Below are 15,675 nucleotides of genomic sequence, written 5' to 3' on the forward strand. Positions count from 1 at the left end.
TGGATGTGCTGCACAAAATTGATGTGAGATTATGTGACACAGAAGACAAACATCTCACTTGCAGAAGGTGAATATCAGCTGATACTATGTTTGGCCAATAAATCAGTGCACGCTTGATTCAGACAGTGTTCTGCAGTGATGAAGTCATGAGGCCAACTGTTCGTCAACGGCCCTTTGACGTCAGTACAGTTTGTCAGTATGCTTCTGCTAGTGGAGGTGATTCTTATCAGCAGCAATACAGTTTTGTGTGACATAAAAGCAGAGCTTCTGGTTGGACTTGATCCCACACCAGCTGGGACACATTCAGAGGTGGAGGGGAAACAGTTTATGTAGGTTATGAGTGAAACAGGAATATCCCCACAGTGTGACCGCAGCTTCGTTCTGTCCGACTAGCTCTCCTGTCGACATCAGTGACTCTCAGCTAAACACAGCCAGAGTCACCGCATGCTTGGAGAGACATAACTGACCCAGAGGCCTTTCTGATCTCTCTCTGCTGTGCTGTGGATGCATGGTTTGATCCTCATCAACTACCAGTCACCCTGCAAATGGAAAGCCCTCTGACCAGCAGGGAAGCTGCTCTGAACTTTGTTTCCTTTTCCGATTGCTACTAAGGGATATTCACACTCTTAACCAGCAGATAAACACAGTTTTTGTACAATAAATCCAACAGAATGTGGTCATAAATCATCCATTTTGTCTTTCGGATGAGTTTCATCTTGTTTAATGTGGTAATTTTCCAAACATGGTCGTTTTAATGTCGGGCCATTACACTGAATTGGATATGTTCTTTCTGGGCTATTACAATTTTTGTACTGCACTCTCTGAAAGATGTTCCTATTTAATTTTTAGCGGTCAGAACAGCTCCTGCTCAAAGTAATAAACTGAAATAATGTTGAAATCCCTGACACCTAGTGTATCAAATAGAGCAACTCAGAATTTAACCTTCATGTCTCAAATTAACCTTCTCACTGGCTCTCTTTCCTCAGCCTCGGATGGATCAGTATTTCAATCAGATGGAAAAAATCGTCAAGGAGAGGAAGACGTCATCTCGGATACGGTTCATGTTGCAGGACGTCATAGACCTGAGATTGGTGAGTGTTTGGTCTTAGGAAGTCCAAAGTCTTTCCTCATGCTCAGGCTGGCTCTGTCTCAAGATTAATTCTCCCACAGAGAGAGTTTATTTCAGATCTATATGACCTTCTGGAAAAAGGTAGTGGATATTCTGGTTATATTCTGCTAAATGGATCTAGTACTGCTCTCTTTATGGAATTTAAACACATTTGGGTGAAATATCTATGAGAAAATACACTGAATAATAGAGGCAACACATGATTAAGGTTTTCATAGAGGCACTAGAACTCAGAAGTTAAGTTGTAGTAAAAGCATTTACAACATGTTTAACAGCAGAATTGTCACCATTATGCATTTTAAGATGTATAGATTTATCCCTTACAGCTTTGCACCGTTTGTACTGTCTGTGCTTCTTGACACCAGCCTGGAGTAGTGTGCTTATCTTTTGGGCTCCAAACCAAAAGTCTGCAAACTGATCAGTCCTCTCCCCAGGCTTCACCTCTTAGAAGTCTAATCAATCTCTAATTACTGCATTTAAAAAGCTCAGATGAGTGTTTAGAGAAATTTCACACTGCCTTCCTGTTGTTAATGTGATTGCATATTCACTATGAGCTCGCCAACATTTCGACAACATGACAGTCCCATAAACTGTCGCTGATGATCTTCACATCACAGTTTAACATCATGACTCAAGATTTTCTTTTGACTGAAGACAACCTTTTTCCACCATGCTGAGGAAATGATTTAAATTGTAAAAAGACAAAAATTAATTGAATTAATTAATATTAATATAAGACATATTCCCTTTTGATTCCTGCTCAATTTTCTGTGTGGGGAAAAATAACTCCTACACAGGTTTTTGGCATCAGGCCACTGTTTTATTAACCCTAAAGCAGAATAAATGGCACTTAAACGCTGTTTAAATCAGAGCTGGTTGTCACTTCATGTCCCTAATTACAACATTAGGATATTTAACCTCTGTAACAGAATGTGTTGCTCTGTTGGGAAACAGTGCCACTCACTGCAATGAGTGTCAGATACATAACATTCTTTGAATTGAAGCCCATGTTTCAGCATATTGCTGCTGGTGTTTTCACTTGCAATTATCGTTTAACAGACATTTCAACAAGCACTGCTGTCATCTTTCTTTGAAATGAAGCCACGCTGTCAGACTCGTTTCTTGTTCTCCACCATGACTCTTTTCTCTGTCATGACGTCATTGTTTTATCACATGCAAACGTCAGAAAACCATGATGGCATTATTATAAGGACTTCATGAGTTCTGAGGCAGTTCTAGTTCCATTCTTATATATCAACACCTACTGATATATTGGCCATTGAGCTTAAAGTCTTACCAGGCCCGGGGGCTCAATTTATGCTTCAGGTAGACGTAGAAAACATATGATGCATTTTTTCTCCTCACGTAACAATATTTCTCTGTATTGGCCCAGTTGAATAAACTAACCATCAAAAAAACAGTGTGGGGCACATGAATGTATCCTGGGCTCATAGCAGTTGCAAAAAGAAACATTAAGACTTTGAGGAAGATACACAAACAAGAAGCAAATTACTTTATCATGACAGGTGTCATGTCAGGCGTTATCAATAGAGAGATATCTGCATTGATTAAAGTGTGATTGTCTCCTACAGTAACTCTTACCTAACACAAGCTGTTTGATTCAGTGTCATCGTCTCCTGCAAGATGCTGGAACCATCCCGCTGTGCTGCGCTGCTCAAAATCAAATTTGAAATTAAAATGAGCAAGGCTACAGAGGCAGAGCAAGGATCTGCTTTGTTTAAAAACAAAACCTCCAGATTCAGCATCACAGAGCTACACAAGAATAAACAACTGAAGGGTTGATAAATCTGTCAACACATCTGTCTTTTAGTTATGATCATTGGCAAATTCACCAGCGTTTTCCTCTGTGCTTGGCAGCCAATTAGATCTGAAGTGTTTCTTATTATTCCTTCAGCACAACTGGGTGTCCAGGAGAGCCGACCAGGGCCCAAAGACCATCGAGCAGATCCACAAGGAGGCGAAGATTGAAGAGCAGGAGGAGCAGAGAAAAGTGCACCAGCAGCTGCTCTCCAAGGACAGCAAGAGACGGCCAGGTCAGGCCCGCAGTCTAAATCCTCTTTAAGGCTTAGAGACACATCGACACAGCTACAGTGACTCAGGAAGCCTGCGTGCATACAGGCACACTTCCTGTCCCTATAGCCTGCAGAGACGCTATTGTGCCAAACAGCAGACAGGAAGCCCCCCACTCCCTCCCATCTGTTAGCTGACCTATTATAATTCATCATGTAAAGCAGAAACAGTCAAAAATGTCACTCCTGCATGAAAATAGTTTGATGTCCAGTTTGTTTGACCCGTCGATGTGTTTCTTTGGCCTCATAGATTCAAGAGATCAGAGAGATCAGAGAGATCAGAGAGAACAGAGAGAACAGCGCGTGCAGAGAGAAGAGACCTGGAACACTGTGCCCATGACCAAGAACAGCAGGACCATCGACCCCACCAAGATCCCAAAGATCTCCAAGGTGAGACATGCAGCTACAGCTAAATACCCACAATTTCCTCTTTCAACTTAGCCTTATTCACACAGGGCTGGGGTTACCTTGGGGCGTCTATTCATTGTTATAATTGCAGAGGTAGATTGTGATCATAATCACATGTTAATGTCTGTAGCTTAGAAAGTAAAACTTCTCCTGCAAATTATATTACCAGATGTGCCATTACCATATTTCACAGATGCCGTGTAATGATATTAGTCCCATGTGAATCAACATCTTGGCTTGTATCTTTTAAAAAAACCTTTTATATCAATGTTCAAAGTGAGATAGAGAGAAGGTTAGGAGCACATTTAAGTGCAGCAACACAGCATCCTATACTTGATCAAAATGAGCTGCAAATGTGAATTTATGCTTGTAACACATGCAGAAATCAACATCAGTAACAGAGGGTCCACTTCTGAAACATCAATATAACACAGAGCTTTGACATCATATCCCAGGGATAGTGTCACTAAACTCAAGTAACAAGCAGACTTTGCGATTCGTGCTATGCAATCATGAAACAAGCAGATGTGTGCGGTTAATCTGAAAATATCATCAGGTCTCCTTGTAATACTAATCGCGTGTGAAGAGGGCTTAAGGCTGCTTTCACACCTGTAGGTCGGTTCAGGTGGCCCACACAAGGGGAAGAAAATGATACGTGTTGTTTTGATCTGGTATGTGTTGACAGGCTTTTGAACTGAAGACGCAACACGCCTCTTAATTAGGCAGTTCACAATCAGCAGATAGACTGTACAGTAGTGAAGCTTTCCAATCAACTGTCGTAAAATCCTCTGGTTGGTCAATATTGCAGAATCTCATTTGTGTGTGTGTGTGTGTGTGTGTGTGCGTGTGTGCGTGCGTGCGTGCGTGCGTGCGTGCGTGTGTGTGTGCGTTTAGCAAGCAGTTTAGGTTTGAAAGCATAACAACAAACTGTAAGAGGTTTTAATGCCATCAGAGCTACAACAATTCAATTAATGATGATTCAACCAAAAGAAAATCAGTTTCCAACTATTTTGATTATCGATGGTTGTGGCTGGTACTGATTATGGACCCTGGCTGCAGCTTTTGATGCTTTACAAGGGTTAAATTAAATAATACGTCAAATTCTCAGAGGATGAATTCAAAGTTGTGGTGATTGAAACCTGACCAAGGATCCACGTTAGACCAAAAACAACCTGAAAGGCTTTGTTGCAGCAATTAGAGTCTGTGATGATTCTCCAGTCTGTCGGGTCTACACTGTTATTTAGTTAAACGTTTGAGGTTGTTACTCATGTTGTTACACGTTGGTCTCACGGTCATTAAGTGCTTTTCCCTCGTCAGTCACTAACTCTTTTACTTCACTGCCGGTCGTTGCTCTTTCTGTAGAAAAGTTTCTGTACACAGCAGATTATTGTTTACACATCACCGAGAGGAATCCTGTGGCTCATGATGTTTACGCTGTCTCTGCCCTCATCTGATCTACATTATTGTGGTTTATGTTCAGTAGTACACAGTCCACCTGCTGGATCTATGAGGTACTGCTTTGTTTGAGAAGAAAAAAAAGAATTAGATTTTTTGAAGACCTCCACTTGCATGAGGAATTCTGCCATGTTCTCAGTGTTAGTCCTACCAGGAGAATGCCTATTTTACTCGGTCTAATCATGCAATATATAACATGTTATGTACTCTGTTCTGGCACCGTGTTCTTGCAGCTTGTTCTTAAATTCTTCTTGTTCCGCAGCCTCAGATGGATGAGAAGATCCAGCTGGGCCCTCGGGCTCAAGTCACGTGGGTGAAGGGCAGCAGTGGAGGAGCCAAGGCCAGTGATTCAGGTAAGAATACACATATTAACTGACCCAGCGTGACCACGGTGGGTCGAAAACACTGCACGAGCGAAAAAATTGTTCATCAGCCAAGTGCGTTTCATCTTGTGTTTTCTCATGGAAACATCAGAGTGACTCAGAGGTGAAGAACGATTCTTTCAAACTTTTTTATTTATCCTTCACCTCCCTGAAAACTCAAAATTTGAGTTCAAACAAATATGAACTTGTTTGAAATAATCTTGGTAGGTCCAAGCAGATGTCCAACCGTGACACATTTACATCATCTGTGCTTTTTTGACGGGCCAGGTGTGACAGTCAGATTGTAGCTGCAGCTGGTCTAAATGTCACAGAGTTCTGGTATCAGTATCAGTATGCCAAAAATGTTGATAGCTGTTCCAAACGACCACTCTCGAAGGCGGGGACAAAATGTCTGCCAAAGAAAGGGACAAGACTTCATAACTGAGGGATGACAGTGCAAAACTTTCAGAAAAACCTTGAAGTGACAGAAATAGTTACATAATAAAATGAAAAAAGAGACAGAGAGAGAAGTTGAAACCAACCTGACCAGTTGCTTTGTGAAGTGGACATCAATGTTGGATTCCTTTAGTCCTTACATATTATATCTGATTGATACTTCTTCAGTTTGACAGCTGTTATCAGATAGACCAAAAGATATATTCATGTCTCATATTTTGTCTCCATGACAGAGCTATCACGGACAGCCGGCCTCAATCGTTACTCTGCGCTTCAGTCTACGCCTTCACCTCAACCCTCCACCACTCCTCCACAGAACCCAGACTCCTTTGACTCCAGGAGAACTCTGGGAAGGTAAAGAACAACACCTGGCTCACATTTAGAGCTCTTATTCAATCGTTTAATCTCTCACATAGAGGAACATCCTGGTCAAATTGTTTTTTCCTCCCAGCAGTCGTAGCAGTAGTGGGAGGGAACGCAGTGAGAAGCCACTGATCTCTGCCCCTCCAACGTCACGGCCCGGGACGTTCATCAGGGGAGGCAGTTCGAAGGAGCTGCTGGAGAGTCAAAGCCCCGATGAGCCCCGAAGAGACCGGGAGCGAGAGGGAGCCGAGCCTCGAAGACCGAGTGTCACCGAGGAGAAAACAGAGCCGGAGCGCAGCAGAATCAGGGAGCCTGGTGAGGAAGACGGTGCTGCACAACACAGGACACACAGGAAAATGATATTCAGAAAGCGAATTCAACTGCATTATTTATAAAACCATAATTTAGAGGCATACTTTGCAGGACACCAACACACAGACCTACTGCTCTCAGTCACAGAGGAAAGATTTGTTGCAGTGTCGTACAGAAACCTATGTCACATCACACAGGAAAAGGTTTTGGGAAAGGCTCCGGGAAAGTAGCATTTTGACTCTAAAACATACACACTTAAAATTGAATTACAATGTTCTAATTTTACTACAAAGGAACACCACTGGGAAGCTACAGAATGATATAAAAACCTCAAACACAGAAAAATAATGGATCCACCCTTTAAATATAAACTGCCTGTAGTGGCACCACTCTGATTACACAGTATAAAATTATAGAATCAAATTTAAAATGAGAATTTATTGCACTTTGACTCTCAACACTATTGTTTAAAACCAGCAGCAGCTACAACGTCTTGTTTGTTACCTTTACTCGTAAATGTAGAGAGTGTTGTTGGCGTTCTACTCTCAGGGAGAGGTTGTTTACGCTGTTGTTGTTGTTATGTCGCCAGTGAAACCTGAGCCTGTGGTCCAGACCCCAGACAGACCCGCTCTGTCTGAAGAGGAGGTGGAGAGGAAGTCCAAGTCCATCATCGACGAGTTCCTGCACATAAATGACTACAAGGTACTGAGATTCACAAGAAAATCAACAGTAGATGTCCGTTTAGGTGCAAACACTTGATTAGGAGCTTATAAGTGTGTCGATGATCAATCAATGATTGCTGCTGCTGCCACCACTGATTCATTTGTCATTGAATAATTCATTTGTCTTTACGTAATTTATGATTTAAATGCCTAAGTAGCTTAAGTGATGCTGGATGACATGCTCATGTCAATTCTTAGCAAATTATATATGTATACATACAGTTAATGAAGTATACAGATTTAGATACTGCTCTTTAGTTACTGGGTTGATAAAGATCAGAACTGTAGCTAAATCTTCCTTCTTTATCATGTAACAATAATTTAGTTATAATTTAGTTTTAGTTCTCCTTCTTCACTCGGTGTTGTTTTGTTGTCTCTGTTTCCTGCAGGAGGCTGTTCAGTGTGTGGACGAGCTCGAGTTGGGCTCTCAGCTGAACGTCTTTGTGCGTGTCGGGGTCGAGTCGACTCTGGAGCGCAGTCAGATCACACGGGACCACATGGGCCAGCTCCTGTTCCAGCTGGTGCAGAAGGGACTCCTGCCCAAACCCCAGTTCAATAAAGGGTCAGTTCACCTGCAACATGAACTCTGACTAAGCTAGGAGCTAAATGTGATCTTTTTGAACCTAATTTTTGTTCTTAGTGAGATAATATCGTCGATTACAGATTTGTATCATGGCATAATAACATAAGTATGAGTAAAACATGAATAGATAAATATTAAAATAGGATTAAATGAATAATACAAAAAAATTGTACCCTCTAGGGATTGAAGAGATTTGTGTTCAGGTTTATTGTAAGATTGATCTGCCTGTAATGTTAGCTGAGGATATCACTGCATTTATTAGCTCATTATAGAACTTGTTCTTTTATAATCTTGGAATGTAGGTCATCTACTCCATCTCATAGATATTCCAAATCCTTCAGGAAGCCTTCCACAAATTGTACGTGGGTGGTTCAGGCTTTAACCTGTTAATTGTGTTACATTTCATTACTGTGGCTAGTAAGATCTGCAATAAATAATGTGCAGCTCTCCAGCTCTTCCATGCACCTTCAGTTTTTCGCCCTGAAAAGACGATCTGTGGGTCTTGAGCGATGTTGACGTGGAAGAGCTCGATATAGCTCTTCCCAGATTGTTTTCTGTGACCAGAATATGTTAAAATGGTGTCTTATTTGTGCTTCACAAGTATCTGTTGGGCCCATCTTTGCCATTATCTGTGGTATTCAGAAATGTCTGGCAGTAACATTCTATGTGAATTCCCTCCAAGTGTTTGAGCTAGTTACCAAGTGTCCTTCAGAGAACGTCACCTTCCCTCCCTCCCTTGATAAGCTCATGTTACATCTCAGCCTCACTTCTTTCTTTAATTTGGATTCAAATCACCCAATAAAAGGTCCAGATTACTTTTCCTTGATTGTTCCCCAGTTGTACATTTATCAAGAATGTATCTGCCTCTGTGGGATTGACAATTTTGTCCCAGTCTTTTTTTTTAGGGTGGAAAAAAAAACATTTAATTGTTTCAAATGGCTTCATCGTTATCATTTTGGGCCAGTACACTTTTTTATGTTTGCAGGCTTTTTGTTTATGTGTCTTTGTTTTTATACTTTGTATAGTTTGTTTTCTGGCTTTTATTCCAAAAACTTGAGGCTGCTTCTGAAAACCTTTTCTTGTGCATTCTTTAGATATGAAGCAGAGCAAACTGTCTCAGTGAGATATGACTCGATACACTGTTTTCTTTCATTGCATGTGTCCTTTGTTGGGGAAGAGTTATGTGACTGCTCCTCACCTGCGTCCTGCTTTCAAGCATAAACAATACAATTGTTTCCAAACAGTTGCATAATAATTTGGGTGTAAAACAATATTTTGTATAATGAAATGATTTTAAAGGTGTGTCCTCTTTGTTTTCTCAGGTTTGCAGACACGCTGGAGCAAGCGGACGACATGGCCATCGACATTCCCCACATCTGGCTGTACCTGGCCGAGCTGCTCAGCCCTGTGCTGAAGGAAGGGGGCTTCTCTATGAGAGAGCTCTTTAGGTACTGAGGCTGCGACACCTGAGCCACTCACTTGACACTCAAGGAGGGCATACACTAAAAATACAGTCACATCTGATGTGTTTGCTCAGAAAAAATTACTGGTGTCAGAAGTAGTCAGAACTTCTTCTCCTGCTTTGTATTTCCACCACAATAGGCCCATTGTGATCAGCATTTTCAAAGGGTTTCTGTCCTTTGGAGCCGCACATTGAGTTAATGTTTCTCCTTCCTGTTCTCATTTCCAAGATTAATTTCAGACATTATAAGAGTCGAGGCACACTTACTGACTGCAGAGGAAATTATCTGAAGTGTCTCATAGTGAAGCTGCAATTTGTTAACTTGATGTAAACTTCCTCATCTGAACAGATCTCAAGTAGAATACAAGTTGTTTCGGTTATTTATCTTCTTTAGGAAGTGAAACCGTTTTGACAGACATTGATTTAATTCCATCTCTGTTTGTTCACAGTGAATTAAGGAAACCTTTGCTTCCTGTGGGAAGAGCCGGGATCTTAATTTCTGAAATACTGCACTTACTATGCAAACAAATGGTAAGAAAACTCCTCTACTTCAGTTGTTGTTTGAATTTATTTTGTGTACATTTATGTTTCCTGCTGTTATAATAAAGACGAAATACTGTTTTGTTCCGTTACATTGTGAGAAATATTTTGGTCAGATGATTTTTGAATGTGAGAGAGTAAGGACAAAGATATAATACGTATTTCACTTTTGATTTATAGCTAGTTTTGCCTCATTTGTCAGAAAAACGAGATGTATCGGAGAGTGTTGACATTCTGCCCTCTTGTCTGTACAGAGCCATAGGACTGTAGGTTCTTTGTGGAGGGACTCTGGCCTCAACTGGACGGACTTCCTGCCAGAGGGAGAGGACGTCCAGGCTTTCATCTCACAACAGGTTGGTAATAAAGGCCACCATCCTCTTTTTTTCCCCTTCCATCCTCTTAATTTGACACTTCCTCATCATATCGACATTGTCTCGTCTCGACACAAACAGAAACTCCAGTTCGTTCTGTCGGACGGCTCCGGCCCCGAGGCGGATCTGTCTAAAACGATCTTGTCTCCTGAGGAGCTGAGCCAGCAGCTGGAGAGACTCCTCCTGGAGGACATGGCCAGCGACGAGCAGATCTTTGACTGGGTTGAGGTATGAACAGTGACACATTTCTCAGAGAAAAACCCAAGACTCAAACTCTGCTAGCTAGTGTGGAAGTCTATTTATTATGACACATAGGCAGGTTATTGAATTAGAGAAGATGTTATGACAGAAGATGGTTGACAGAAATGTCTAGTAAAGGGACGTTTCCACAGAGCCCTGTAATATGCTCACAGACAGAGTGTGCTTGCTTCAGTGTTTCACACTCTGCCACTGTGGCCACCGGCTACAGTGGCAGAGTGTTTGGGAACATGAGAGCATCCAAAAATACGACGCGGTGCAAAGGGAAACTGTTGTAAACTGTTGTCCTGTTGGAGGAGAGAGCATCTCTTTGCTGCTCCACAATTCAGGCAAACAACACCCACTCCCACTCACATACCCTGAATACAAACATGATGCTACTAACGTGTTTTGTTTTTTTTGTATGCTTTTGAAAGTGTTCCCTGAAATTAAGTGAAATTGACAAATGGTGCATCTCAATCTCCTCTGTTCTCCACCTCCCAGGCAAACCTTGATGAATCTCAGATGAGCTCGTCTCCCTTCCTGAGGGCCCTGATGACAGCTGTGTGTAAGGCAGCAGTGAAAGGTGAGCACTCCACCACCTGGTGGAGAGATTTCTCTATTCTTCTAAAAAAAATCACACCTCTGATTGCAGTTTTTACTCTCTGCCAAACTGAGCGCAGAGGCTCAGCATGCACTCACTCTGCCTACTGCTTTACTGAACAGATGATAACACCAACTGTCGAGTGGACACGGCCATCATCCAGAGGAGATTGCCTGTATTACTCAAGTACCTTAACTCAGACACTGAGCGACAGCTGCAAGCACTTTATGCACTTCAGGCACTGATCGTCGCCCTCGATCAGCCTCCAAGTAAGTGCTGTGTCATGGTGTACTGCTCCTGATGAACTATAAGATTTATTTTTCTTTACTTCTTTTTTTTTCTTTATTTTTTATCAGGGAAGATTTAACTGTGGTCACAAGCAGCTCCTATGTTGTGTTTTCACTAATCTTTTAAGAAGCGTTATATGAGATGGTATAATCTCACCACAGATGTCCATTAAGCAGCTGGTCTGAAGCTATCAATCATGTTACGTGATCTTCATCAACAGAAAAGTTTTTCAGAGCACTCAAAAAGACTTCTCTGCCATGTACGATTAAAAATAAAAGTAAACTTTATAAAAGTAAATGTTCCCAGGGTCAACAAGGAGCTTACAATCTCAACATCACTGTACTCTGTAACTTTAACTTCATTCCGGTGTGGTTACTCGATGAGTAGTATTTAAACTGTGGCACCAAATAATAAACACACTTTACGAGTAAGAATACATAACACTCAGCGAAGTTCATCAGCTGGCATTAAACTGGGGACATGGTGTTGAGAGCAGTTAGCTTGAATGAGTGAGGGAACCAGTTTACTTTATGTTCATTAAAACAAACATTAGGGACTTTGGTGAGCTCATACTACAACAATCAGTACAGTTAATCATATTAATAAGATCCTATTCAAATTTACAAAGTACCAGAAATACAAAAGCTAAAAACAATAACACATTAAAGTTTGAAAGACCAAATGGCATAAATGAAGAAAACTACAAAACAGAACAAAATGCTCCTTGAAGCCAGAGGATTACCTTTTTTTAGAATCAAATACCCTCAGGATATATTATTCTTTTGAACCTCCCGGATTTAAAACATGTTTCACACCTCCGCCAGAGGGTGTTTCCAGAGTGGGGGCTGTTGGGACACCTCCACTGGAGCTCATGAATGATCTGGAGTACAGCTGGTCGGGGGTTACTGCAGCAGGACAGGAAGTGGTGTCGGTTTATTGTCAGTCACAGTTTTACCTCAAAGGAGAATCTAGTCCTGTGCATATTTTTCTTAATTTTCAACTGCAACATCAACAATATGATAGAGTTTTAAAGGTGCAATTTGTCAGAACTTTATTGTAAAACATTAAAAATGATCATCAGAATGTGAAGAATTAAAGATGTTCATGTTATGTCAAATACAGCTGTCCCCCCTCCCAGCCATCCAAAGCTTCTGTGCTGGTTGTGTAAACTCTGACACACTCCCGCTGCGCTGAGCTCGCAGTCCTGTCTATTAAGCATCAGTGAAATTATAGTTGATACTATGAAGCCATATTGCTCTCATGGATTTATCAAGTGTGACATCTACACACTCTGATGCAATAGGTGGCGATATGCATCTGTTGGTTTGTTGGTTTGTGATCCAGCACTAAACTCAGAAAGAGAGGAACGACAAGCGCAAAAAAAATTCACATTGTGCGTCCTAGAAATAAGAAGTTTAAAGGTAGACGATGAGTCTACTCCGGTAATATGCCTCCCCCAATCTGTGTAAAGTATGACTTTGACAGGTGGCCATTTTTTTTTCATATTTAACCTTCAAAAGCCAAATGTCAATTTGCAGTTCCATATCACAGCCAAAAATAAACTGCTCAATGTTTCTTTGCTCTTCCAGACCTTCTCCGGATGTTCTTTGACTGTCTGTATGACGAGGACGTCATCTCGGAGGACGCTTTCTACAAGTGGGAGTCGAGCAAAGACCCCGCCGAGCAGCATGGTAAGGGTGTGGCCCTCAAGTCCGTCACGGCCTTCTTCACCTGGCTGCGGGAGGCGGAAGAGGAGTCGGAAGACAATTGACGAGGGAGACATCCGGGGGACATGACGTAGAGTTAGAACTGCATTCTTACGGCAGACCAAACATTCAAAATGGATGTGTGGGCAGGACGACATGTTTACGGCTGGAATTTTTTTCTGCGGTACGGTTCTGAAACATGCCGCCATTTTGAGTTTGGATTCCAACGGCGGAAGCACTAAATACCTGTATTATACATAGAAAATATTTTTGTTTTAAATTTTAACTTACTTTTCTTTTGTTACTTTTTAAGAAGAGACTTAAAAGATACATAGGTTCTGGACTCTTTAATTTATTATTTTTTTAAGGACTGCAAATATGAAAGTTATTTAACATTTGCAGATGCTCACAAACGAGAACGTGACGACAGAAATAACAATATAATTAATTATAATAACAAAATAATAATTGTGAAATAAATAGCCTCCCTGGATTCCACACTGTTTGGTTTAAAACAGGGTAAACAAAACTATTTTGGGATGAAGGGGAAGCAGTGATAAAAAAGGAGTGGATGCACAGAAGCTATTAACGTTGTCCGCGTATGACGTTCGAGGTCAACGGTTATCTCTTCATAACCAGGAAGTGTTTCCCTCAGCCTTGGCTTGCTCTACGTTGATCATGTACATACGCCTCACGAGAGGCAGAGGTATGCATTCAAGAAGCGATGCAAGTCAGTCCACAGAACTGTCAAAACAAACGCAGACGAACAACCAGGATACATTCAAATGAAATGAGCAAAAATGCAACTTTAAAAAGTAAATGGCCAGGGTCGCTGAACATGACATGCTTGTAATACTTCAGACCTACAGAGCAGATTAAAGCTTGTAAATACATTAAAGACAAAAAAGGTATTTAAAAAATGCTGATTCTCATCATTTGTTCTTTTGGTGGGTGGTGTATGGAGATGTGAGACTATTTTTCTGTTATGACTTGATGATGTGTGTGTTCAACAGGGTCAGTGTTTCCATTTGTTCTTATTATGAAGAAGAGCTGTATGATTTGAACAAGAAGAGCAGCCGGAGCCACTCGAGCATCAACAATCATTATGAATTAACTCACAATCAATGCCTTGGTTTTAAAATTGTTGCAGCAGTTCATTTTATATTTTTGTGTCTAGATCCTGTTGTGTGTCAATGTGGTCGTCCAGGTCACATCATGCTTATCTGATCACTAAATGTTGCCTGTGTTATTAGATCTCAGTGAATGTTTCACTTGTCTTTACAGCTGTTCACCCAAAAAGGACAAGGAGCCTGGATCTGATTAGATAAATCGACTAGACACAGCCTTTTAATTATAAGGATTTCTTGTATTTTCTGTTGTATGTCATTGTTTATTTTTTTAGTTTGGAACTGAGTAGGACAAAAAAAAAGCATTATTTTCATGCATTTTAAAGACCAAACTATTTTACTTTTGATCAAGAAAACAAACTACAGATTAATCAAAAGTGAAAATAGTTGTTAGTCATGTCGCTAAAGTGGCTTGTGGTGAAATAGTCAGAATTTAAACGACACTTAATGCAGCAGGGGTGTGATTAAGAAAAGACGGGGAACCGTGAGACTGAAAAAACACTTGTGTGGGAACACGGATATGTTTATGATGGTTATGTGTAAATATTGAGTGCTCATTTTGCATGGGGTAGTTTTCAGTTGTGTATATTTGATCATTTGATGATTTCTGTCTATATTTTACACTAAAAGGATAAGTTCAACCTAAAATTATTATTCAAACACAATTTTGAACATTTGCTTATAATGCCGGTTCAGTTAAAGGATTAGTTCACCTAAAATAAAACTTTGCGGCATCAACCAAACAACTGAAAGAGCTGAGGACTTGTTCTAAAAACTAAAAACACAATCAAAGTCTCAAGAAGCCCCGACATCACAATTTTAGATTGGGTCCATGCTAACACATGTAGATTGGCAACTACAGTGAAGATCCGGTTTAACAAAAGGTGGATCTTATGTCTTTTCCAATCAATGTAGGGTCTCTCACTTTCCATCAGCATGGAGGTGAGTGGATGCTGACTGAATTTTCATTTTTTGGGGTGTGCTTATCCTTTAAACAATGCTAAAAAGTTGCTTTTCCTCATCCTTCAAACTTTGCTAGCACAAGTCAACTACAGCTCCCATGAGCCTTTGCCATTGACTCCCAAACAAAACATCTTGAGAGTTGTAGTTTATGAATGCTTATACAGTAAACATTGATTTATCTTGGTTAAAATACTGATGGGCTCAAATTGTATTGAGCTGTAGGGAAGAAGACATCGAGATGAACTAAAACTGTGGACAGAAAGCCTCAGTATATCGTGTTTGAGCGTTTTAAAAGAGGACATTGGAAGAAATGGGAAGAAGTCTTTGTGGTGAACAGTTTGCTTGTTAGCTTCTTCTTCGTTAGCCTCTATCCGCCAAAGCTCAACAATGGCGGCGATAGCGATACTCTTGACTGAAGTACATTTGCTCTGGTGTGTGTTTATGTGATGCCTTCAACGTCATGAGGAAATAAATAAAGGTTTGAACGGTTGGTGTCG

The 15,675-nt window shown here is 40.8% G+C and overlaps 1 protein-coding gene across 18 annotated transcripts in view; it reads left to right on the top strand.

The window, feature by feature from the left end:
* Positions 1-14,008, top strand: part of eif4g3a (eukaryotic translation initiation factor 4 gamma, 3a) — a 59,016-nt gene extending 45,008 nt beyond the window's left edge. For 14 of the 18 annotated variants that reach the window (XM_030418531.1, XM_030418537.1, XM_030418523.1 and 11 more), the window contains 15 exons: positions 987-1,091; positions 3,045-3,183; positions 3,470-3,609; positions 5,345-5,435; positions 6,134-6,254; positions 6,352-6,578; positions 7,165-7,277; positions 7,687-7,859; positions 9,203-9,328; positions 9,792-9,873; positions 10,137-10,235; positions 10,335-10,481; positions 10,995-11,076; positions 11,217-11,363; positions 12,972-14,008. In XM_030418531.1, the coding sequence (XP_030274391.1) occupies positions 987-1,091; positions 3,045-3,183; positions 3,470-3,609; positions 5,345-5,435; positions 6,134-6,254; positions 6,352-6,578; positions 7,165-7,277; positions 7,687-7,859; positions 9,203-9,328; positions 9,792-9,873; positions 10,137-10,235; positions 10,335-10,481; positions 10,995-11,076; positions 11,217-11,363; positions 12,972-13,153 (1,974 nt within the window). In that variant the 3' untranslated portion in view covers positions 13,154-14,008. The remainder of the gene's footprint in view (positions 1-986; positions 1,092-3,044; positions 3,184-3,469; positions 3,610-5,344; positions 5,436-6,133; positions 6,255-6,351; positions 6,579-7,164; positions 7,278-7,686; positions 7,860-9,202; positions 9,329-9,791; positions 9,874-10,136; positions 10,236-10,334; positions 10,482-10,994; positions 11,077-11,216; positions 11,364-12,971) is intronic. The other 4 variants (XM_030418524.1, XM_030418538.1, XM_030418539.1 and 1 more) reach the window with 1 other exon arrangement.
* The last annotated feature ends 1,667 nt before the right edge of the window (positions 14,009-15,675 follow it).

The sequence above is a fragment of the Sparus aurata genome, chromosome 6 (assembly GCF_900880675.1).
Source record: "Sparus aurata chromosome 6, fSpaAur1.1, whole genome shotgun sequence".
Classification (NCBI taxonomy): domain Eukaryota; kingdom Metazoa; phylum Chordata; class Actinopteri; order Spariformes; family Sparidae; genus Sparus; species Sparus aurata.